The sequence below is a fragment of the Rutidosis leptorrhynchoides genome, chromosome 2, assembly GCF_046630445.1.
Source record: "Rutidosis leptorrhynchoides isolate AG116_Rl617_1_P2 chromosome 2, CSIRO_AGI_Rlap_v1, whole genome shotgun sequence".
Lineage (NCBI taxonomy): Eukaryota > Viridiplantae > Streptophyta > Magnoliopsida > Asterales > Asteraceae > Rutidosis > Rutidosis leptorrhynchoides.
In genome coordinates, this window is record NC_092334.1 from 343,679,518 (window position 1) to 343,707,036 (window position 27,519).

Consider the following 27,519-nt stretch of genomic DNA (forward strand, 5'->3'; position numbering starts at 1 on the left):
AGGAAGAAACAACGATTACTACGCCTTCTTAAATTTCGGGACGAAATTTCTTTTAAGGGGTAGGTAATGTAACATCCCGCCTTTTTCCGTTTACTTTTCCGTTTAACTATTTTAAACTCCGTTATATGTTTTTAACATCTCCCGTTAATACGCGTTTTAAATTATCATGTCTAGGTAATTTAACGCACCCGCAACCGAACTCGAGGGACTAGTTCCGCCACAAAGCCAAAGAAGTGACTAGCTTTTGACTAGTCAACCCCCTTATCCTCCCCATTTTCATTTTCTTTCTTCTTTTCTTTTCATACTTCTCCATTTTTCTCAAATTCTCCAAAAAGCAAATCATCATCTAAAATCATTCAAGAAGGATTCATTCCAAACCGTTTACATATTTGAACTCCTCGTGATCTCCTCTTCGATTCCATACCAACCTCATCAAATTTGGGTAACTTTCTAAAATCACTAATCTTTGTGTTCTTGAGATTTTTAAGTTATAAGTTTGTTAATTAGTGTCTATGGCTCAAGTTTAGTTTGTTTATGTGATTTGTATGCTTGATTTCGATATTTTGAAGTAACTAGTTCATATGGAAAGTTAACATGTTTAATCTTGAATTTTAAGTGTTCATATGTTGTTAGATGCTAAGACTTCATGTTTTAATCATGTTCCTAGTGTTACTAGCTTCATTATGATGTAAAGATTGACCAAGGAAACCCCTTAAACTTGATTATGAAATTTGGTGATTTTTGGTTGGGGTTTCATGAACTAAGAATGAATCTTTGATGCATTAAATGACATGAATGTAAATTGTAAGTGTTAGGTTGTGTTGTATGCTTAATTACCTACGAAACGGCATATCGTTCATGTAATTTGGTTACCGAATCATTAAATTTCAATATTGACTTGAATGCATTGATTATGGAACATTAAATGCGATTTTTGGTTGTTATAAGTGCAAGTTTGATTGATGATATGTGTTTAGTTGCTTTCCTCGTCAAATTACCTTTCCAACGATGTATGATAGGCGTTATAAGTGTTTGCGGGTCAAGAATTGTGTTAGAATTGGTTTTGGTTCGTGCATAATTAAAAAGCAGAAAAATAGCTGAAGCAGCAGGGTGGCGCGGCGCGCCATACCCCCCGCGCGGCGCGCCGATTGGGTCTGTCCAATTTGGTCAATTTTCGAATAATGTTTGGCATGCTACGCACCTCCGGTTAACATGTAACTTGGCCAACATGCTCATATATGATTTCTAAGATTAGAAAAATAGTTCGGAACCCGACCCGAACGTGTTGACTTTCGTTGACTTTGACCGACCAAAGTTTGACTTTTTGTCAAACTTAACCAAATGATTATGCAACCTTCCTAACTTATTTATATACTTGTATCTTGCATGAAACTTGGCAATTTGATTTCACATGCTAAATAATCGAGTCGTAACGAGCCATAGGACTAATTGAACATCTTTGACCTATCGTGTTTACCGTTATTGATACAACCTATTGTTTAGGTCAAGACTAGCATTGTTCTTTGCACACGTTTACTTGTTGAAGTACTTTACTACTCGTGCACTCAAGGTGAGATCATAGTCCCACTTTTACTCTTTTAACTTACTTTTGGGATGAGAAAACATAAACGATACTTTTGAACTAAGTGAACACAAGAACGGGAAAACAAACATTCTACATACGAGTTTAGAACGAAAATCCTCAATCCGATTATCATTAGTTACATCAGATGGTGTAAGCGAGAACTTATGTTATATGGCCATATGGGTTTGACAAACCCTCATTCAAACGGTTCGCTACCGTTTACGAATGAAATATATTTTCGGGAACAGTGTTGTTCTAGCACTAATTGATGGGGTATTCAACGGACGGAACGTTAAGCTTTGATAATTGGGTGCTCGTGAATATTAACTTTTAGAATGTACTATGGCTTTATCGATGTTGCAAATCTTGTGGTTCAACTTACTATTACTCATTTACTTATTTAAACCTATGATTTCACCAACGTTTTCGTTGACAGATTCTCTATGTTTTTCTCAGGTCCTTGAACTTAGGTGATACATGCTTCCGCTCATACTATTTGATACTTGCATTGGATGTCGAGTATACTTGCATACGTGGAGCGTCTTTTGACTACTTTTAATCGTGTCGCATGTGTTTCACACAAACTTTAAACATTGTTATGTACTTGTTGTGGAAACTACTTTTGTAAACTTTGAAACACCCTTATTTATGAAATGAATGCGACATACTTTTCGGTCAAACTTTGTTATAAAGACTTACGACCATGTAATGGGACCATACGTAGATGACGCCGTCATTTGACGATTTGTCGGGGTCGCTACAAACTTACTGCCACCACCACCAACAACCTCATGGCTCGTGCAAGTGCCACCCTAGGCAACCATCACCGTCACCATAATTGACCAGCATTACACCGTGGTGAACCAACATAATCAACCTAGCTAGTGCCACCAGCTACCACAAAATTCAATCCGACACCACCATGGTCATATCACAAACTTCGACCATCATCGTCATCATTTATACTATAATACTAGTAGAAACCCAGTATTGTGAAGTGTTAGTATTTTAGGGATACGTGTCTTTAGCAAATATAGTTAATGACACAATACCATCCTGAATACTTCTTTGTAATCGAATCTCTTATAAGCATTCATTGATGAGCAACCATCCTTTTCATTAACAATTTCATACAAATCGTACATCATATAGACTAAACAAATATCTTCTGACCATCCAAATTTGTGTCAACATCTTCGATGTTTGAAATATTTATTCCCACGGATATAAATAGTCAAATGGCGTTTAATTAAGGAATTTATTTATCTTATGAAATCATAAGAGCCACCGTGATATTTATCTTATGAATCACAAGAGCCACCATGCTATTTATCAATCTTTCTTATCGGGTGTGCAATAGATATAAAGAACCAAGAAAATGAATCGAAAAAAGATGGGTTCGAATTGAATTCGTACCGAACAAATTAATAAATTTGTACAAATTAAAATATTATAAGGCATATTATTCAATAATTCAATACAAGTCCAATAACATCCTCCTCCTTTATTTGGCCCAGAAAAATATAAACGTATGAACAGATGATAATCGGGACTTCCATCCACCAGATTATCCTTTGATTTGTCACTGAGAAAACCTAATCGATGTCGCCTCTTTGTTTATGTGGAAGACGCGCTGTTATTCGATTATCAAAGACGTCTACAAACCCCGAAAGGTATTTTTTCGTTTGTTCTAAAAAGGTTGGTTCGATTTTCATTAACTATTTTGTTTTCCCTAAAATTACTCACACTTTGTTCTTGTTATTTAATGTTAGGGTTTGGAATGTTCTTTTTTTATGTGGTTAGATCCACCGAAGCCCAACATTAGTGTTGAAGAAAAATGCAAAAGTGAGGAATTGATGATTTTTCTTGAAGAAAAATGGAAAAGTGCAGAACTGAAAGCAACTAAATGGAAGATGATTTCAATTTTTTCTTGGTTCATTTTTTTTTGTATGTTATAGTATTTTAGTACTGATACATTTCCTATGTAGTTAATATGCTGAATTGAACAGTTTTTGTTCATCTCGGCTCTTCTTTGTAACTGAATTACATGAAAATCCAATTTCTTTATTCTGTGTTAAAGTACTTTTTTGATCAATGAAGTATAATGTTTGTTCAAACTACTTATTATGCTATGAGTTGCTTCATCAAGCTCATTACATTGGTTTGCTTACAAATATAAGCTTGGTGGTGTATTTTGGATTAAACACTAAACAGGAACCATTTTGATCCAAAATCTTCAACAGTTGACTAAACAGTTTGACCACAAACAGTCAAATCAGACCTGCAACTAAGAAATCCATAGTTTCATCCTACTAATGAAGTCTGTAAACATTAGATACATATGTACACATTCGCAAAACACTAAAATAAACAGAGCAATCAATTACATGACCCGAATCAAGTGTGTACAAACTTGGTATGATAACATAACAAAATGCAATTGTATAAATGTCAAAACAATACTATACTGGAACTATCATTTCAGTTCCAATCCAATCCAGGAACCATTTTACAATTATTAACCAGTTATAATTGTACACATAACTATCGATCAATTCAGTTCCAATACAATATAGGAACCATTTTGACCCAATATCTCCAGCAGTTGACAGTTTGACCAAAACAGTCATATCAGACCTGTAACTATGAAATTCATATTTTCATCCTACATAGTTATGCATGAATCATCATCACAATATCAGACCTGCAGAAGAAATGTTTGTAAACATAAGATACATATGTACACATTCGCAAAACACTTAACTAAACGGAGCAAACATTTACATGACCTGAATCTAGTGTGTACGAACTCAGTATCATAACATAACCAAATGCAATTTTATAAATGTCAAAACAATATTCTACAAATTATCATTTTAGAAACATTGATCAACACAGGTATTAAAAAAAAAAAAAAAAGATTAACCTACTGGTGGTTTACATCTACCTATCTTGAATCATGACTCAACTTCAACATCAACTTCTGTATTTTCAATAACAGTCCCTTCCATATCTGTTCTGACCAAATCAATATTTAAAATTTCATCAACTTGAGGGCCCATAGGAATGTCAGTCTGTAAATGTTCATCTACATCTTCGATACACGTTTGTTCATCCATGTCGAAAAAATCTCTAGGTGTTGCCTTGATCACAACTTTCAATCCTTTGTGAACACAATCAGAAACATAAAATACATGTTGTGCTTGAGAAGCTAGGATAAATGGCTCTTTAGGAGTCCTCAAATGGTCAAAATTGACTGTCGTATACCCATTCTCATCAACCTTTATACTTGATCCACTCGGGATCCAATCACAATGGAACAACACAACTGACCTTTCAACCGCATATTGCAACTCAATGATATAATTTATGACACTGTAGTATGTTACATCTCCCACGATAGGATTGTTATCTCTAGCACTCGCGAAGCTATTTGTAATGGCTGCAAGCATGACTCCACTGTTTTGTGTTCTCCTATTCTTTTCTAGATGTTTGTTGTGAAACCGATAACCATTTATGATATATCCGTTATATTTCTTCACCATCTCATCTGGACCACTTACCATTTTCCTTATATCTGCAGTGATTCTACTATCCCCTATAGCATGTAGAGCCTTAACCTAAAATGGTAGCAGCCAAACAAATTGATTTTATAAGACAAATATTTACTATTATCTCTTAATCTCTAAACAAATCACCCATCGCAGATGTTAAAAGAAACAGAATTAAAAAAAAAAAAAAAAACACATGAAGATGCTTACTTGTTCATGAAACCAAGATGCAAAATTATCACTATGCAATTGTTGTGTCTCACGCTTACGTCTTTTCCGTTTACCCTGACGAGTGCGAGTAAGTGCCAGGTGTTCTCTACAATGTCAAAAAAACAAATTCATAATTACCACAATTGCAGAAGGTAAGATATATAGTTAATTAAAGTCACAAGTTATAATAAAAACACTTACGTTCTTAAGAATTCAATTTCACTGCAATTGAACAATACACAAGAATGTGCTATAGCCAAATTGTCTTGGTCAACTGTTTCCATGTGTGAAGCACCAATGGGGCGACCTGACATACTAAAGATCGGTAAAACATCTTCATCTTCATTACCATCAACCTGATAATTTCGACCTTTCTTATTATGTATAGTTTCGACATTACTCGGTAGGTACAGTGAGCAAAATGACAAACACTCATCAGCTAAATACCCTTCTGCAATTGAACCCTCGGGTTTACTCTTGTTTCGGACGTACGATTTTAATGTAGCTAAGTATCCGAGTGATCAAAAGACACAAGATAATGTACAATTAAATATAAGTAAATAAAATAAGTATTTACTAAAATAGAAATGCACACCTCTCAACTGGATACATCCAACGATATTGAACCGGTCCTCCTAATTTGGCCTCTGAAGCAAGGTGAACCGAAAGATGAACCATTACGTCAAAGAATGAAGGTGGAAAAATCCTTTCTAAATCACGAAGGATTTTTACAATATCATGTTCCATTTGAACCAAATCATTTGGACTTAGAACTTTTGAGCATAACTGTCTATAGTACCGACATAGCTTCATCACAACAGAACGGACATGCTTAGGTAAAACATCTCGTATGGCCACGGGAAGGAACTGTTGCATCAAAATATGATTATCATGACTTTTAAGGTTAGACATTTTAGGAGGTTTTAGCTGAATGCATCGAGATATATTAGCTGCATAGCCATCGGGAACTTTCACACCCTTAAGAACCTCATAAAATCTTTCTTTTTCATTTTTAGACAATGAGTAACAAGCAGGTGGCAAATACACTTTGTCGTTTGGTAAATTTTGAGGATGAAGTTCCTTTCTAATACCCATTGCTTTTAAATCACGACGTGCTTTTAAATGATCTTTGGTTTTTCCGTCTATATTCAGTAAAGTTCCTACGACGTTGTCACATACATTCTTCTCAGTATGCATTACATCTAAATTATGGCGTATCAAGTTTTTTTCCCAGTAAGGTAACTCAAAAAAGATACTCCGCTTCTTCCAGTTATATGGTAGATCTTGATTATCCTTAACAAGTTTTCCAAATTTGGACACACAACCATTTAGCTCTTCAAGGACTTCTGCCCCAGTTAAATAAGGTAGTGGTATTTCTAGGTCAGTATGTCCCATGAAGCAAAATTTTTTGCCAAAACTTAACCATTGTGATATGGTATATTTATGACAACAAGGACATGAAAGTTGACCTTTAGTGCTCCATCCTGATAGGTTCGCATATGCAGGAAAGTCACTTATCGTCCATAACAAACCAGCACGCATATAGAAATTAGTCTTTGTTGATGAGTCATAGGTCGTTACTCCAGTATCCCACAACTCCTTAAGCTCATCCACTAATGGTCTCATATAGACATCTATATTATTACCCGGAGCACATGGGACAGGTATAAGTAAAGTTAGCAAGATGTATGGTTTTTTCATGCACAACCATGGAGGTAGATTATATGGTATCAATACTACTGGCCATGTACTATGCGAAAGATTCTTATTTCCAAAAGGGTTAAACCCATCACTTGCTAAACCTAGCCTGACATTACGAACATCTTTAGCAAATGCAGGGTTAATAGAATCTAATGTTTTCCAAGCAGGTGAGTCAGCTGGATGCCTCAAAAAACCGTCTTTCGTACGACCCTCTTCATGCCATCTCATGGTGACTGCCGTTTTAGGTGACATAAACAATCTTTGCAGCCGGGGTATGAGTGGAAAATAACGTAAAACTTTTGCCCCAATCTTCTGACCATTATCATCTGCTGTGTTGGACTGATCATCTTCATTACCTTGTCCACTTTCTTTATATATTAACTTTTTACATACGTCACATTTTGTTTTATCCTTGTTTTTGTTCCAATACAACATACAATCGTTTTCACATGCATCAATTTTCGCATAACCAAGCCCCAAGTCTCTTATTATCTTCCTTACTTCATACAAAGACTTTGGTATGGTAGCATCAGGGAAGGCTTCCCTCACTGTATCAAGAATCATATTGAATCCTTTGTCATTACACTTACCAACACACTTAGAATGGTATAGTCTGATTATAAAAGAGAGTACACTGAATTTTTTACATCCAGGGTAAAGTTCTTTCTTTGAATCTCTCAATACATTATAAAACCGTTCAGCATTTATGTTTGGTATACTTAGATTTTCATTTTCTTCTTCGTCATCGCTAAACCAGTGGAAGGTGCCTTGAACCAATCCACTCATATCAACTTCGGCATCCATCATAGGACTATCAAATTGTTTGGTAACAGCAGCTGGAAATCTATACCCTTTTATAAACCTAACACATATCAGATGCATTTTAGCATCATCCCGCTCAACCCATAACATGTCCCGGCAGTCTTTGCAAGGACATGATATATGACCATTCATGGCTTCTGTTTTAAACATATAATCAAGATATTCATCTAGTCCTTTTTCGTACGTTTTAGATTCTCTTGTGAAATACAACCAACTCGGGTCCATAATAGAACTGTAGTAAATAAAACAGATTCATTGAATTAGTTGTTTATACATATAAAAGATTAAAACACATTTACAGAATCGTATATCTCAGTTATATCAAATCAAACACAATTATAGAATTAGTTATTAAAAAACATTCATAGAATCAGTTTATTATACATAAGATATGTAACCTGGTGGAGTGCAGCGTCTAAGAAAGTAAGAAAAATACAGAGTAAATTAAATTATTCTGGTAATTGAAAATAACCTGGTGATCCAAGTGCAATTCGAGATGTAAAGAAACCAGAGTCGCAGAAATTCGAGAATTGAAGTGATTCAATATAGAAGGGAGTCTTAAGGGATAAAGCGTAATTGAAATTGATATTGATATATTCAGTGAAATCATATGATCATATGCAAAAATAGTGTTATTAATTATTATTTATTTATATTTCTAGTATAAATCATGAAGATATATTTTATTTTATTAACATGTATATGTGTATAGTTTTAACAAATATATATAAAAAACATAGAAAAAACATTTATCTAACAAAACTAATATATATATATATATATATATATATATATACTTAAATATCTTTTATATATATTACTTTTTTCAAATATATTTAGTTTTAACAAAATAAATAAAATTATGTCAATTTTTTAACATATAGTTTTTATTTATAAAATATTTTGATATATAAATTACTTTTAACCTATACTTTTCTTTACACTACAATTTTATCATCAGCATATATACATGTATACATGATATAGATAGAGAATGCGAATTTAGTGTTTAGGGTTTAGTTTTGAAGGTTATGATTTAGGGTATAAGATTTGGGGGTTAGGGTTATAGTATTAAATTTACTGTTTAGTGTTTATGGGTTAGGCTTGAAAGGTTAATGTGTTTTGAGTTTGGGGTTTAAATGGTTAATTATATAAGATAATGATAATCTTTAGTTTACAGTTTAGGATATTTAGTTTAGGGTCAATAGTGTAGGGGTCAGGTATATATACGGCTTAGGGATACTGGTCTATGGTTAGGGCTTACGAGCTCGTTCATGATGGTTTACAAGTTATGTTTTAGCTTTTGGGGTTTATGTTTATTAGAGTTTTATGGTTTTATGTATATATTGATTCAATTTAGTGTCTAGGGTTTGGTTTTAATATATATAATGGTAATTAGGGTTTAATAATTAGATTTTTGTGTTAGCTAGGGATATGATTCAGGATTACGGCCCGGTTAATGGTAATTAGGATTAGGGATATGAATAGGGCTTATGGCACGGTTCATGGTTTACGAGTTATGTTTTAGATTTTAGGGTTTATGTGTTGTAGAGTTTTATGGTAATATTGATCGAATTTAGTGTTTAGGGTTTGGTACTTTAATGGTTATAGCTTAGGTTATAATATTTGGTGGTTAGGGGTTACAGTGTTAGATTTACTGTTTAATGTTTATGGGTTAAGCTTTAAGGGTTACTGTGTTTTGAGTTTGGGTTCAAAGTGGTTAACTATATATGATATGATAATTGATGATCTTAGGTTTATATAAGTTTGGGATTTTTAGTTTAGGGTTAATAGTTTAGGGGTTAAGGTCTATGAATTAAGGATAGTTTAGGGTTAGGGATTACAGGCAGGTTCATGGTTTACGAGTTATGTTTTAGAGTTTGGGTATAAATGTTTTATTACAATTAGAGTTTTATGGTCTGAGCTATTGAGTTTAGTGATTAGGGTATAGTTTAGTGATTAAGTTATAGTGGTTAGGCTTTAAGGTATATTAGTGATCGGTACACACAGATATAGTGGTTAGGTTTTATGGTTTGTACATGTTATCTGTATGATCGATACTGATTACAGGTTTTGATTTGTATAAGTAATTAGTATATTAGTGTATATACACACAGATATAGCCAACATATTGGTGAACGGTCATATAACTTAAATTTATCAATTATATATTACTTCAATTAATGTAAAACATTTCATACACAGTACAATTCTCAGTGTCTAAGTAACTTACTATCATGAGTAAAGATTCATTATTTTACAAATTAACTTCTTAATCACTTAAAAAATTAAAACTAAATGACTTGTCAAATATATTTACCAAGTATTTAGATTATATATGTGTCCATTTCTTATATAAACTTAAAAATATAATATTAATGATGTTTATATATATATATATATATATATATATATATATATATATATATATATATATATATATATATATATATATATATATATATATATATATATATATATATATATATATACATATATATACTTATACTATACTAAGATATATAAATATAATTATATTATATACTTTATGTTATAATTTATGATTAAACACCGTTTTATTTATATTTATATATTTAACAATTATTGAGATTGAGAATCGAGATATATCTTCCAAATATAACTGCTCTTCACAATACCAAGTCAATGCCACCAGTTACTCAAATGCAAAATTCACGGAGATCTCTTCAAACCCTAGAGGTTATTGAAAAAATTGGGATTGGTGGTATTATTCTCATTGAGTTACTTCTAAGGCGCCAAACGAAATGAGGATCAATTATAAAGCATTTTAACCTCTTTCAATTCATACCGTATTTTACCAAAGAAGTATCGGTGAGTTCATTGTTGATTCGTTGTTAAAAAAAGGTATGTGATTACGGATTCTCGATCTAGTTGCTTATTGTAAATCTGTTTTTGTTCGTTTAAACTTAATTATGTTTGATTGTTTATCTATCTGTTGCTAACAGTATCATATATATTGATTTTAACCATTTTATTGTTTAAACATTGATCTGTTTTGTTTTTATAATCTGTTGATAATAACTCTGTTGGAAATCTATTTTCTCGTTAATATGATTATATGAAACATTATTTCGTTAATTTAGTCATGTTAAAAGATGACATTTATAACTTTATGTCTTGCAAACAGATTTCTTTTTTTTTTTTTGTTGAAATTCATATATTATTAAAATTTTGTTCAAAATTGTGCTTATTGGATATATGCAGTATATATTGTATATTTATTTTCATAATATACAGTATATATTGTATATTTATGTTCATAATATACTGCTGTAAATCATACAGAGCTGCTTGTTTTAGAATGTTGTTTACATTGATGTTCCAATCTACTTTAATAGATTTTACATTATATAATTGCTGATTATTGTTATATACATCGTTCTAGTTTTTTAGAATGGAGAAGAACACCAAGCAAAAACAATATGTTACTTCAGTGTCAAGTATGCCGCAGTATGAACAACTCAGAAGAAAGAGGATGGCAGAAAACCAAGCAAAACTAACAGCTTTGTCAGATCTTGCCACTGATCTACGAAAGAAGTCAGGTAGTGATAAATCAAAAAAAAAGGAAACAAAAGATATTGGATGCTACAGGAAATGATGAAGACTATATGCCTGATTCCATATCTGAAGATGATGATAACCAACATAGTGAAGAAACTGCTAAAACAGTTAGAGCTTCTAAGAAGGTATTGTTTACAAACTAAGTCAATATGTTACATTTTATAATAATGTTCAATGACATTTATATCGATACAGAAACAACATACTAAATCCATTGCACCCACCTACTCAACACGACAATCAAATCTTTCAAACAAAAGAGTTGTTGTTGATCCTAAAAGCTCCCGTGCGTTATCATCTCAATCCGAAATGACAAAGGGATAACCAAATGCTACAATGAGGGCAACAAAGAGTAGCGTCGAAGATTTTGAGCAAGGCCTCAAAAAAAATTCTCAACAAGTTGATAAGATTCCAAAAAAATAGAATACATCTAGTGGATTAGTCACAAAAGGTGAGTTGATACTTAGATGGTACACACATTTTATATATGATGAACATTGGTTAATATTACAGTTATTGGTGAAACTCATAAATTGTATGTATGTACAGATAAGAATGCAGTACCTGTTTTTGAAAAAAGTGACTATTTAGTGGACACAGGGTTGAGAGATCATGACTATGATGATGATGATGATGTTACTCTTGAAGATGTTAGAGATGATGAAAATGAACAGAATTACAGCGATGGAACTTATAATTATGAAGACGATGATGAGTTTGTAGTTTATGACTTTCGCAAACCGAAAACAGAAACAGGTTTTGTTAATATACTTGAATGAAGTTTTATTTTCTGTCTAGTATCATGTATATTAATTTTCATTACCACTTTTTACTGTTACACAAATTACTATTATTCCAATACAGAAGTGATTAACAACAATGAGCTTAATGAAGATGAGACAGAAGCTGCCGTTCAGAATCCACAAAGAAAAAGTGAGTCGGGTAGTTTTTGTTTTGTTTATTTTATTTAATCGAACGAGTTGGTTATATGGTTTATTGATTATCGTATAAACTTATATTAAAAATCATGATCTCTTTTTTTAGGGAGAGTGGCAAGAAAGAGGGGACCTACAAGTATGCCAAAAGTCTGGAATCAAAAACCTGGCTTTCGAATCAATATTGAAGTTAATAGCCAAGGTCAACCTATTAATGAAAATGCTAGTAAACTCACCCATGCCCTGGGAACCATTGCAAGGAGTTGCAAGCATTGTCCAATATATTTACCATGGACTAAAGTTTCTGCCGAAAATAAGCAAGAGATGCTTCAACATTTAAGGGTATAAAATAATATAAAGTCGTATTCGCATCTTAATGACATAATCTGTTTTAATTATATCAACTGATATATTTTGTATCTAGACAAAGTTTGTTATTCCCGAACATGCTAATACTTGGATGCTGAAATCAATTGGGAGGAAAATGAAAAACTGGAGGGCAAGATTAAAGAAGAAATACTGGGATTCAGAAAAATCATTTAGGAAGCAAGTAAAATCAAGGCCTAAAGAAATGCAGAGAGATCATTGGAAGCTACTTGTAACTTATTGGAATAATGAAAGGGTTAAGGTATGAAAAAAATTCACAAACTAATAATATTTTTTTCTTACAAAATACGATATTTACAATTACCATTTCAGGAGCTAAGTTCGAAAAATAAAGCAAATCGGGCAAAAAAGAAAATGGTGCAGCTGACCGGTAAAAAGAGTTATGCACGTATACGTGCGGAGATAAAGGTAATTTTGAGGGGCAATTGTTACTATAGTATTACGATATCAATTGTTTGTACTTATTTTTTTATTTTTTTATTCTAACAGGCTAAAGAGGGAAAATCTCCAACTCGAATGGATATGTTTCGAAGGTGTTTTTCCAGAGGAGACAATACTAAAAGTCAGGCAGCTAAAATCGCAATTGTAAGTATTAATATAAATTCAGATTGCAATATAGTTGATAGATATATATATATATATGTAGTGCAGCTGTAATTATCATATCATGGGCATGATGAGACTTGTTTCTATGGATATATCTTATTCTGTAAATTACAGTTAATCAGCACATCATGGCCATTGTCACACTGATCACACATGTTAGTAGGGATTGATCTTTTCTTATTCTGTAAATTACAGTTAATCAGCACGTCATGGCCATTGTCACACTGATCACACATGTTAGGAGGGATTGATCTTTTTGTGTATATAACTCTTGTATTATCTAAATTAATACAGACAAACATGGATGAGCTAGCTAAAACACTGCCTGAAGGTTCAACGGATAAGCCTGGTCTAGATGATGTTTTTTCCCAAGTTATGGGTTACAATAAATATGGTGCAGCGGATATGTATGGATTAGGTGTTCGAGCTTCTGATCTTTGGGGTAAATTACCAAGTCGTAATGTTGTTTTTATGGAAAACATTCAACTCAAGTCAGAGAACAAAGAACTTACTGAAGAAACTGTACATCTGAAAGAATAGTTGGCACGAAAGGATGGTTCAGTTGTTGAAGATAGCACAACACCACAGGGCCTCACTGTAGTCAATGTTGCTTCACTTCTTAAGGTATTGTTCTATTTAACACCTTAATGTGTTTGATATTTGCCTTTAACATTCATAACTGCTTATTGCATACTTATTTCTAGGTTGGAGATGAAGTATTTTTACACAATATACTTAACCCTAGTGAGAAAGTAGGAAGAGGATGGTTGAGGACCTTGGATCCAACTGAGGTAATTGGCGGTGTAGAGATTGGAGATGATTGGTGTGGGGTACATCTTCAACATGTCCTTAAAAAAGGTGCTGATGTGGTTAGGCCATTTGATCTGATTAAGAAAGTTGAAGACGCTACGGGCGTAACTATCGCGTGGCCTTCTACGTTCATATCGGTATGTCTATCATAAATTTTTGATAATATTAATTTTTATTTATAACATGCACTTTTATGCTTATAAATATATGAATATTTTTTTTTGTACAGGTACCCTTGAATTAATAAAGATGTGTTGATGTGTTGATCGAAGACGTTCTTCGTTACTTTTCGTTGTTTTTATTTTCTTTGTCGTATGTTATTTTAGTATTGATATGTTGGATTATCTATGAATTTTTAATGTTTGGTGTTTTTCAATTTATGAGTACAATTTATTATAATATGATTATTTTTATTTTATAATTATTTTTAATAGAAATTATTAATTGGATGTCGAAAATTTGAAATAAATGGAATCAGGCCCGAATATATGGATCCAATAATCCGATCCGGGCCCAAATAATTAACCTGATCCGAATACCTGATTCGTAAAACAACTCGAATCGGACCCGAATATCCGAACCGAACCGAACCGAACCTATTCGGAATTACTATGACTTGAAAGGACTCATTTTGTGGTTTTAATACTATCACTTGAAAGGACCCCATATTGTCTAACAATACAATTGTTTTAGGACTTTTTTAAATGGTCCCAACATTCAAAATATTATATTAGGACTCTTTATTTGGTACTAAATTAACATCTTATTATATATTAGAACCCATTTTGTGGTTTTAAGGTTTAAGAAATATATATTAGGACTTTTGTTAGTGTACTTAACCTTAAAAAATATTATATTAGGACCCTATTATGTGGTACTAAAGTAACATTTGTGTATATTGGGACCTTTTTCTTGGTAGTAAATAAGAATATCGATACATTAGGACCTTTTTTATTGGTACTAATGTAGTGTTTTTTTATAATAGGACTCTTATTTGGGTATTAACATAATAATGGGACCATTTTTTTTGGTCCTTAAAAAATATAAAACATAAATAGGACCACTTTGTTGGTACTAATATTTTTTTTTTTTACTTTTTGGACCCTTTTGTATGTCCCAATCTAAGTAGAAGTCACTCGATATATACTTGTAAGGACTTTTTTGTGTGGTCGTTATATATATTATAGGACCCGATAACTGGTTTCATAATCTTATTATCTTTTAGGACACTTTTTTGCGTCTATACTTTATACGATCGCCTTAGTTGGTACACATGTCCTATTGGTCCTTTCAAGCCAAAAGGTCCTATAAAGTGACATTATAGGACCAATTTGGGTGTCCTATATGTACACTTTTGTTGTAGTGACTGTTCTTTAAGGTCGTGGTACATTTTGCCCGCTCCAATATGAATCGAATATCTCAATTTGTGTGCTTCATCAAGTATAAGGTTCCGTAAATCTCCATAAAGAGGTACCCAAATTCTTCCGGCATAACATCGGAGTCCAGACTCCCTGATCTCGAATCGAGAGACAAGTATGTTTAAATGTTCATGAGATATATTTTCCTCCTTGAGAGCCTCATCTTGGGCTACTCTGATCTGGCTGTTGAGGTCCGAATGAATGGTGATGTTCAGAGCTCTAACACGAATAGGTGTCGTCCTCTCCTTCCGGTTTAAAGCGTCAGCTACAACATTGGCCTTGCCAGGATAATAACGAAGTTCACAATCGTAGTCATTGAGCGTCTCGATCCATCGACGCTGTCTCATATTCAGTTGTTTCTGATCGAAGATGTGCTGGAGACTCTTGTGATCGATGAAGATAGTACTCTTAGTTCCATACAAATAGTGTCTCCACAATTTGAGTGCAAAGACAACGGCTCCAAGTTCAAGATCATGCGTAGTGTAGTTACGCTCGTGGATCTTCAGTTGTCAGGAGGCATAAGCGATAACATTTGATCGTTGCATCAGTACACAACCAAAACCACTCTTCGATGCATCATAATAAACAACAAAGTCGTCACTGCCCTCAGGAAGTGATAGGATAGGTGCGGTGGTTAACTTCTTCTTCAAAGTCTGAAATGCTGATTTGTGCGCGGGTTCCCAAATTAACTTCTTGCCCTTGTGAGTTAGCGCGGTCAAAGGACGCGCAATTAGAGAAAATCCTTCAATAAACCTTCGGTAGTAACCGGCGAGACCTAGGAATTGGCGAATATGAGTTGGAGTAGTGGGGGTCTCCCACTTGCTGATAGCTTCAATCTTGGCGGGATCAACTTTGATACCCTGGTCGCTCACAACATGACCCAAAAATTGAACTTCCTTCAACCAAAATTCACACTTGGAGAATTTGGCGTAAAGTTGCTCTTGTCTCAAGAGTTCAAGTACTAGTCGAAGGTGTTGCTCATGCTCTTCTTCGCTCTTAGAGTAGATGAGGATATCATCTATGAAGATGATAACAAACTTATCCAAGTACGGCTTGCAGACACGATTCATGAGATCCATGAACACGGCAGGTGCATTTGTCAAACCGAATGGCATCACGAGAAACTCATAATGACCATAACGGGTCCTGAATGCAGTTTTTATCACGTCACTTTCCTTCACCCTCAACTGGTGATAACCGGATCGCAAATCAATCTTTGAGTAAACGCTCGATCCTTGTAGTTGGTCAAAAAGATCATCAATTCTGGGAAGAGGATACCGATTCTTGATTGTCAATTTGTTGAGTTCACGGTAGTCGATACACATACGGAAGGATCCATCCTTCTTCTTCACAAACAACACAGGTGCGCCCCAAGGCGGGAAACTTGGTTGGATAAATCCACGGTCAAGTAGTTCTTGTAGTTGACTCTGTAATTCTTGCATCTCGGAAGGTGCGAGTCTATAAGGTGCGCGAGCTACAGGTGCAGCTCCTGGCACTAAATCAATCTGAAACTCTACTGCTCTTGGCGGTGGTAATCCAGGCAATTCTTCAGGGAAGACATCGGAAAATTCGTTCAAAATTCGAACGTCGTTCACGCTCTTCACCTCAGTTTCTACCGCTTTCACATGTGCTAGGACAGCACAACGTCCCTTCTTCATGATCTTTTGCGCTTTCACGCAACTAATGAGGTTCAACTTCGAAGTACATCTCTCTTCATAGATAACCAGTGGCTCGCCATCTCCTTGTGGTATACGAAGAGCTTTATCTCCATAGATAATGTCGGCCCTTATCTTGCTCAACCAATCCATACCGACGATCACGTCGAAACTTCCCAATTTAATGGGTATCAAATCAATTTCGAAATCAGCACCAGCTATGTTGATAATAGCTCCTCGACTAATGTGGTTAACTTTTTCAAGTTTACCATTGGCGACCTCGACAAGCATACTCTCTTTTAAAGGGACTAATTGAAACGCCCCGTCCTAATCCATCCGGACGAAGTCCATATCGATTATAAACGATTCACAACAGTTGATTACATCGCGAGGTACTTTACCTCTATATGATACATTTTACAAACATTGCATTCATTTTTGAAAAGACAATCTTTCATTACATTGAAGGTTGAAGGCATGCATACCATTTTATAATATATCTAGCTATAATTGACTTAATATTAATATTGATGAACTCAACGACTCGAATGCAACATCTTTTGAAATATGTCATGAATGACTCCAAGTAATATCTTTAAAATGAGCAAATGCACAGCGGAAGATTTCTTTCGTACCTGAGAATAAACATGCTTTCAAGTGTCAACCAAAAGGTTGGTGAGTTCATTAGTTTATCATAACAATCATTTCTATTATTTTAATAGACCACAAGATTTCATATTTCAATACAGATCTCATACATACAGATAAAAAATCATTCATATGGATTGAACACCTGGTAACCGACATTAACAAGATGCATAATAAGAATATCCCCATCATTCTGGGATCCTCCTTCGGACATGATATAAATTTCGAAGTACTAAAGCATCCGGTACTTTGGATGGGGCTTGTTGGGCCCGATAGATCTATCTTTAGGATTCGCGTCAATTAGGGTGTCTGTTCCCTAATTCTTAGATTACCAGACTTTAATAAAAAAAGGCATATTCGATTTCGATAATTCAACCATAGAATGTAGTTTCAATTACTTGTGTCTATTTCGTCAAACATTTATAAAAGCGCATGTATTCTCAGTCCCAAAAATATAAAGGGTAAAAAGGCAAATGAAACTCACCTAATGTATTTTGTAGTAAAAATACATATTACGACATTGAACAAGTGTAGGGTTGGCCTCGGATTCACGAACCTATATCATTTGCATAACTATTAACACGTATAATTGTAATTGAACGAGTTTATTATTATTAATAATATGATTGTTATATTATATGTTATTTAATATATTTAATTTGTATATTTTATATATACTAATATTTATCTTTCTTTAACAGGTTGCAAATAAAAACTTATATCAGGATTTTTATATGATAAAAATATATTCATATATCATTTGATATCTTATATAACTTAATTAGTACAAAAATAATATGGTGATATGTATTACAAATATCATAGTAATGAACTTTTCATATACGAATATCTATTTGTACAAACTTTGATAATGATTTGTGATAATAATGATAATGATAATAGGTGGTATTATTTTCCTAGTAATGATAATAATATTATTAATCATGATAATACTTATAATAATAATTGTAATGATAGTACAAATTATAATGATAATACTATTATTACTAGTAATACTTTTAATAATAATAATAATACTAACAATAACATTAGTAATAACCATAATAAAGATAATAATCATAATAATAATAATAAAAAAAATAATAGCTACCTCAAGTGTAAGTCTTCAAAAAAAGAAAAGATTTGTCACAGACGGGACTCGAACCCGCGACCCCTCGCTTCCCCGACACACAACTAAACCAGTTGGGCTATGCCCATTTTCTGAAATATTACAGAATGAAAACTTATTTAACCTGACTTTCTTTTCTTATCATAATCATCTTCTTCACTTTAAACCATCGTCCAATGATCAATCCCTTCCTCGAATCAAAGTTTGATTTTTGTTTGAACACAAACAGGAACGACTTTTAACTGAGATTAACAGACACCAAATAACAAAAAAAAAAAAAAATTAAACAGATACATACACTGTAACTGTCACGATGAATACAATTGGAACTCAATTCGTGATTTTAATTTCTAGAAAGTTTTAGACAAAATTTTCTACATAAAAAAAGTTTTAAATCAAATGTATAACCTTTATGTACCCTCAATTTGATCCATTATGTTGAATTGAACTCGAATTTTGCTGAAGAACTCGACGGTTGACTTTTTCAAAATAACTTTGACTCCAAAATTCTAAATCAATTTAAGAAATTGAATCATGAATCTCTCTAGATAGTTTAAACAACGTATTTCTAACATAACTACGTTAATAGATTTTTAAAATTGTTAAAATTTTGAAGAATCAAATAAATTGGACATAAACATAGCCGACGTGGGTGTTCTTCTATTTTCTGTTTAAATTTCATTGAATAAAGACTGTAAAAGGTAATTATGATTGACAATTGATAATGTGAATTGATTGGTATTACGTAACAGCTATAAGGCATCGAGTTTATAGCAGATAAGGGTCAACAAAAACATACAGATAATACAAAAAATAAAAACTACTTTAATCCCCAAATCGTACGAATTGATTTTGCTGTGTAATTTAATTCAGACAGAAACAAATTTGGTAATGTGTGATAGTGATGCTAAACTGAATCCCTAATATATTTGGTATCTATCTGTACTTATATTATATATAATAAGTATTAATAATTATATAAATAATAATAATAATTCTCTTAATAATAAATAATAAATAATAATAATACTAATAATAATAATATTAACTATAATAACAACTATGACATTTAAGTTTTAACCAAGTTATACATTTAATTATTCATACAATAGTTTTTATAAATTATAGTTACTTTTATTAATTATGATAATAATACTCTTAATATCATAAATAATAGTAATATCAATATGATAGTAATAATAATAATATTATATAAAAAAAATATGTAATAATAATCTTATTCTTAATACTAATAATTATATTTATATTATTAATGATAATAATAATATTAGTAATAATATAACACTTTATATATATATATATATATATATATATATATATATATATATATATATATATATATATATATATATATATATATCAACTTTTCATATTTATATCAATATATTATTAATACTGATATTTATTCTAGTAACTATTATTATGACAACTATATTTTATCTTGTTTTAATATATATATATATATATATATATATATATATATATATATATATATATATATATATACATAAATACTTTTACTTATGAAATTTTTAAATAAAAACTAAATATAATAACCTTTATTAAATAATTACATAATACAATATTTTAATTATACTTAGAATTATATATATGTAAATGAGTAATAGTATATAATTATATATATGATAGTAACTTATTTACTTTATTTGTTATTTTATATTTTTAATTCCAATTGATTAAATTGTATTTATTATTTCAAATTATATATACACTTTTGTTTATGTTTATTTATATATATATATATATATATATATATATATATATATATATATATATATATATATATATATATATATATATATATATATATACTTATATATATATACACACTTATTCATGTATCTATATATTTATTTGTAGCCAATTGTTCGTAAATCCTCGGAAATAGTCAAAAGGTAATTCATTAAATGAATATAGATTTCAAAGCTTTCGAGACTTCACATTACAGATTTTGTTTATCGTTTTGGAATCATATAAAGTTTAAAGTTTAAATTTGGTTGGTAATTCCCGGGTCGTCACAGTACCTACCTGTTAAAGAAATTTCATCCCGAAATTTGATCGAGGGCGTCATGGATAACAGTAAGAATATTTTTATGACAAATATGAGTTGATAAATAGAGTTTTATCATCATTGAGTAATATGGATAAAACCATTTGATTTTGTGAAGAGTACGAGTGAAGCTGTCACGACAGATTGAGATAGAGATTTAACTTTTGACGTAGTTACGGTGGAATTAAGAAAATAAGATGCGTCTTAACTTTTGACGTTGTCTTGATTGAATTTCGGAATTCAAGGGATTTAAAGAAAATCTTCGAAATCTAAAAGATTTGATTCTTCAGCGAATAAGGAAATTAAGATCTCTATAATTAAATACGGTGATCTGTCTCGATTACTCTATCGGATATTTCTATTATAAATTAAGCTCTTCCGTTCCATTATTCTCACCTTTCCTACACTTTCTTTCTTAGTTCATACATTCAAAAGATTATGAAAATGCTTAATCCAGTTCCAATCCTTGATATTTTCCTAATTATTATTTCTATCATCCTTCTTTTCAACCTTCCATCAGAAGAATCTATTTACTTCTACTATTACCTTGGGGTGATACTATTCTTAATTATACCATATCTTTATATTGCTATCCGTATTAATATTCGCGGTTTGTAATCTCCGTGTTGTTATTGGGCTTTATATTTTCTCTTATATTTTGGAGCTCTTTGCCTTTTTATTATCTTCTCGACCTCTAGTAAAGCGAGTAATGGTCCAGAATTCATAAGTATGGAGTTTCGAATGAACATCATGTTCTAAACAAGAAAGAACGTATTAGCACGATTTGATTTGTCAAATTTCCAGAATCACTGAGAATAGAACTATCAAGAATATATTTTCTTGATATGTTCAGAAGTTAAGTAGAATGAAAGAGTTATGTAACATGGCACATGATAACGTTAGGATCTGTGAATCATCACGTCTCATTAGAAACTCAGCATGACTTACTGTAATATAATCACGTTGATCAAGTGTCATTATATTATACTAACTCATGCATCAGTTCCCAACATTACTTCAATAATATTCATATTTTAAGCTCGAAAGTTTACAGAATATAGAAACTAACAGTTTCTATATGATGTAATACTGATAGCACGAGGATATTAATGATTTCAGATAAGAATAGTTATAAAAATATCTCCAGAAATATGGAGGATATTTATAATAAAAGATACGATAATATCTCGGAATATCTAAGATTAGAGGATGATAGAAACTATTGTCTACAAGGGTTTAGAGTAAGGAGCAAGATATTCACTAAAGACTTTGGTAGACATTGAATCATTTGGATTCTTTGAAGTCAAACTTATTCTTTGTGATTTGTCCACGGCTTCATTCATAGTTTCGCATAATTTGCTTTTCGGTACTAAATTTTCTATTGAATGTTTCCAATATAATGTTACACAGGAAGCACGAAGAGGTGTATAATTTCGGACGAGAATATTTATGAAATATCCTCAGAAATATCGAAGATATTGATGATGATATTTTGGAATTTCTAAGTTCGATGATGGATGGAGAAAGATTTTCCGCAAGATTTTAACATGACTTCGGAGCAAGATATTCTCTAAAGATTTCAACGGATCCAGAATTACCTGGATTCTTTGAATATATGGTATGGTACTTGTATTTGTCCTTGGTCTCCTTCGTGGTTAGCTCAATCCGTTTTCCAGTTCCAACTTTTCTGAGCTTTTCCAACATACTATTCTTTATCATCAAATTTTCGATGATTAAGGCCGTTTACGGTTGTCTATGGTTTCTGTTGCTTCATTTAGCTTTTTCAACATTCAGAGTATTGATTAGTGACTGAGTGCTTTTCAGAATTTCAGAAAGAGAGATCATAATTCTAAGAGATAAATGTCATGCATATAACTGTTGATGTAGATATGCTGTGAGTTTTCAAAGTCCTGATTGCTGATTCTTGGTAATTGTTATGGCAGTTCTCGTTACAAGATGCGGATGAGTACATGATGAGACTTCAATAGATGAATATTGATAATGCTAAAAACGAACATATATTTCATAGCATTATCCCTCAAGAAAGACAAGCTTTTAGTTGCAACTGTTCTATTTACAAGTGATATTCGTTTAAATAATAAAAGGTGAAGACAAAAGACAGATTCGACGAATTAAAGACGCAAACGACCAAAAAGCTCAAAAGTACAAAATACAATCAATGAGGTTCCAATTATTGATAAGAAACGTCTCAAAATTACAAGAGTACAAGATTCAAAACGCAAAGTACAAGATATTAAATTATTCGCAAGGACGTTCGAAAATCCGGAACCGGGACTAGAGTCAACTCTCAACGCTCGACGCAACGGACTAAAAATTACAAGTCAACTATGCATGTGAATATAATATAATATATAATTAATTCTTAAAATTAATATATATATTATATTATATTTAAATAAACGTCGGCAGAAGAAAACAACCAAATGTGGCTCTCCCAAGCTGGCCATGCGATCGCATGGCCTGTAAGGCATAAATCCATGCGATCGCATGGTGCATAGTTCCAGCCCACATGTGAAATGACCCGTCCTAATCCATCTGGACGAAGTCATCAACATTTGGTCCCATTGCGATGATCGACTCCAAGTAATTTCCTTAAAATGAGCAAATGCATAGCGAAAGACTTAATTCGTACCTGAGAATAAACATGCTTAAAAGTGTCAACCAAAAGGTTGGTGAGTTCATAGGTTTATCGTATCAATTATTTCAATATATTAATAGACCACAAGATTTCATAACCATAAACATAATACACTCGCAAGTGTATGTAAAGCATTCTAAGTGGTTGAACACTTGATAACCATACTTAACATTTAATCACGTCGCATATTCCCTTTATTATGAAATCTCACTACACCGTACCAAGTGTAGTCACCGAAACGAAGTACTGTGCAACCGTTGAATACTGGTCGTCCAGTCCGGTTGGGGTTGTCAGGCCCGATAGATCTATCAACAGGATTCGCGTTTACAATACCACATGTAAATAGTAGTTACCAAGCTACAGGGAAGTATGCCAGTGGTACAACTCAACGTAGAATATATTTTTAAGTACTTGTGTCTATTTCGTAAACATTTATAAAAGCAGCGCATGTATTCTCAGCCCAAAAAAATATATATTGCAAAAGCAATTAAAAAGGGAGCAAATGAAACTCACCATACTGTATTTTGTAGTAAAAATACATATGACGACATTGAATAAGTGTAGGGTTGGTCTCGGATTCACGAACCTTTAAGCCTTTAAAAATATAAATGCCTCAACCCGGGCTCGAACCCAAGACCTCTCGCTTAGAAACCACACTTCTAACCACTACCCCAACATTTCTTTACTGGATCCATTTGATAGATAAATTATTTTAACTAGATATCAGCCCGTTTGGTAATTGGATTTCGGCCCAACATCACAAAGGTTTTTACAGCCCAATATAAACTCGGCCCAAGTGAAAGCCTGGTGGCCCAAGTGATATATCATAACCGTTATAGGCCTACTTAATCTATCTGGTGTCTAATTTACAGTAAATAATTTGGTAGGGTTTGTCTGTCCACAAAATTCAACACGCATCATCACCATCATCCATTTTTAACTTCATGATTATCATCCTCTTTCTATACCGTCACTATCTTAACTCGTTATCATCATTTTCTCTATTCGAAATCATCATCATATACATATCATCATTAATTTTAACGCGTACAGTTATCATCATCATAATCCTTCTTCTCGGCCTAGATTTATCTAATCCTAATCACCGCCCATTTTAAAAAGAAACCCCGATTAGCTTATTGAGTCTAACTAATAAAATAATATCATGGCTTAAATAAAACATGGTGGCCTAATAAATATGTCTGTAAAAGTTCGAATGCCTTTCTTTTTAATAATCAAGTGGGCTAAGTGATTTGATAAATGTCTGCCACTAAGAGGTAAAGGTCACTTAAAAGTAATAGCATAATAAGGTAATTAATAAAGGTGGTGGCGGTAATCAACAAATAAAAAAAATAGTAGCAGTAGGTGACGGTTTGTTTTAGTTGAATTTTAAGGTGATAGAAGGTGATGATTAAAGGTGGTTTTCATTGGTCTGTGGTTTGAGTTGCACGAGAAAACAGTAGCATCCTCATCGTTGTTGTTACCGAAATAAAGAAGTATATATATGTGGCCTGTTCGTTGGTGACGGAGGCTGGTACGTGAGTTTATGGTGATTGTTATAGAAGAAGAGGAAGAATACAAATGGTGAGGGTGGTTTAATAGTGGTGTTTGATAGTGAATTTAAACAGAAAAATCGATTAGATGGTGGGTTTGGTTTTCAAGGGTGAAGGTTAAATGGGTGTGGTTTATATATGAAGGTGGTGATCGGTTGTTCTATGGTGGTTGATGGGTTTCACAAGTGAGAAGTGGTGTTTCGAACGGTTGAGTGTAGGTGATCGAAATGATGAAAGTGAGGGTGGTCTGTGGTAGTTTGTTTACACAATTGAGAAGATAGATAGATGGTTCCTGCTTTCTCTTCATCTCAATATATGTAAATATATAGCTGTACTCAATCAATAATACTACTAATTTAATATAGATTGCAAACAAAACGTATCAATCAATTTGCACAGTAATATGCATAGTAACCTCAATCATAATTTCAATTATCAAAGATATTTTCATGATACACTGCCGACACTTGTATCTCGCATGTTATATCATGGTCCGTTGCTAAACAGTTATGGTATAAAAGTGTTCCTAAAAATCTCAAATTTTTAGGTTAAACATATTTAATTATTTCACTCATTACCTGTTTGAAACCTGATCAAAAAGGTTCGTCTAAAATTCATTTTAAGTTCCAAGTATTATATACGGAGTATTAAAACTTAGCTCGAGGTATTTAAATATATTTTTAGCAAACTTAAAATTGATAATACTTAATTATGTACCAACGTTTAATTTCAACTTCTCAAAGATTCGAGTTTAAACTTGTTTAGTATTGATCATAAAAATTGAGCTGTCATTCGAGCTTGATCCCAACTCAAAATTAAATATTTAAAATTAATCAAATAGATTCTAAATATATTTTTAATAAAGCTAAAATTTATATAACTCTTTTTATTATATCATCAGTCGTTTACATATTAAATTTTATTAATTAAATCTTATATCACAATATGATATATATATATATATATATATATATTATATATATATATATATAGATATATATATATATATATATTTTTATTTTTATTTTTATATGCTTATTTATATCTAAATACAAATAGTCGTTCGTGAATCATCGGAAATAGTCGAAGGGTAATTGCATATATGAAGCAGTTCAAAATTTTTGAGACTCAACCTAACTGATTTCTCTTATCGTGTCAAGAATATTACATCGTATCGAGAGTTTGGTTTAAAATTAGTCGAAATTTTCCGGGTCGTGACAGTACCTACCCGTTAAAGAAATTTCGTCCCCGAAATTTGATCGAGGTCGTGATGGCTAACACTAAAAATGTTTTCATGATGAATAAGAGTTGATGACTAGAGTTTTATCTTTATTGATTAATGATTCGATTATGTGAAGCGTACGAGTGAAGTTTATCACAAAAGAGTGAAAAGTTTCGTCTTAACTTTTGATGTAGTCATGGTGGATTTTCGGAACTCAAGGGATTTAAAGAAATCTTCTAATCAGAAAGAAATGTAATAGCACGATTTATTAGCAGTTTGTTGCAATTACGGAAGAACAGAAATATCAAGGAAATATTTCCGTGATATGCTTAGAGATTAAGTAGAATGAAAGATTTATGTAACATGACACATGATGACGGCATTGTTTGTGAGTCATCACGTTCCATTAGAAATTTAGCATGACTTACTGTAATATAACCACGTTGGCCCGGCGTCATTATATTATACTAACTCATGCTTCAATTCCCAACACTTTTCCAAAAATTCATTCATAATTAATACTTAGATTTTACTGAAGTTTCCAATAAAATGGAATACTGAAAACACGAAGAGGTGGATAATTTCGGACAGGAATATTTATGAAAATATCCTCAAAAATATCGAAGATATTTATGATGATATTTTGGAATTTCTAAGATCGAAGGTTGATGAAGAAAAATTTTCCGCAAGATTTTAATATAACTTTGGAGCAAGATATTCTCTAAAGATTTCATCGGATCCAGAATTACCTGGATTCTCTGAATATAAGGTTTGGTCCTTGTAATTGTTCTTTGTTTCCTTCATGGTGTGCTCAATCCGATTTTCAGTACCAAATTTTCTATCGAGCGTTCCTAACACTTCCTTCTCTATCATCAACTTTTGGCCATTAAGACCATCTACAACATGCTGCTTTGTCAGCATTTTCAAGGTTAACGG

The 27,519-nt window shown here is 32.3% G+C and overlaps 1 protein-coding gene across 1 annotated transcript; it reads right to left on the reverse strand.

Moving 5' to 3' along the window:
* Nucleotides 1–4,542: 4,542 nt before the first annotated feature.
* LOC139888881 (uncharacterized) lies at nucleotides 4,543–8,094 on the reverse strand. The gene is made up of 4 exons (XM_071871863.1): nucleotides 5,940–8,094; nucleotides 5,548–5,851; nucleotides 5,347–5,452; nucleotides 4,543–5,205 (listed from the first exon to the last, which is right to left on the reverse strand). The coding sequence occupies exons 1-4, from the start codon at nucleotides 8,092–8,094 to the stop codon at nucleotides 4,543–4,545; spliced, it is 3,228 nt and encodes a 1,075-aa protein (XP_071727964.1).
* Nucleotides 8,095–27,519: the final 19,425 nt, after the last annotated feature.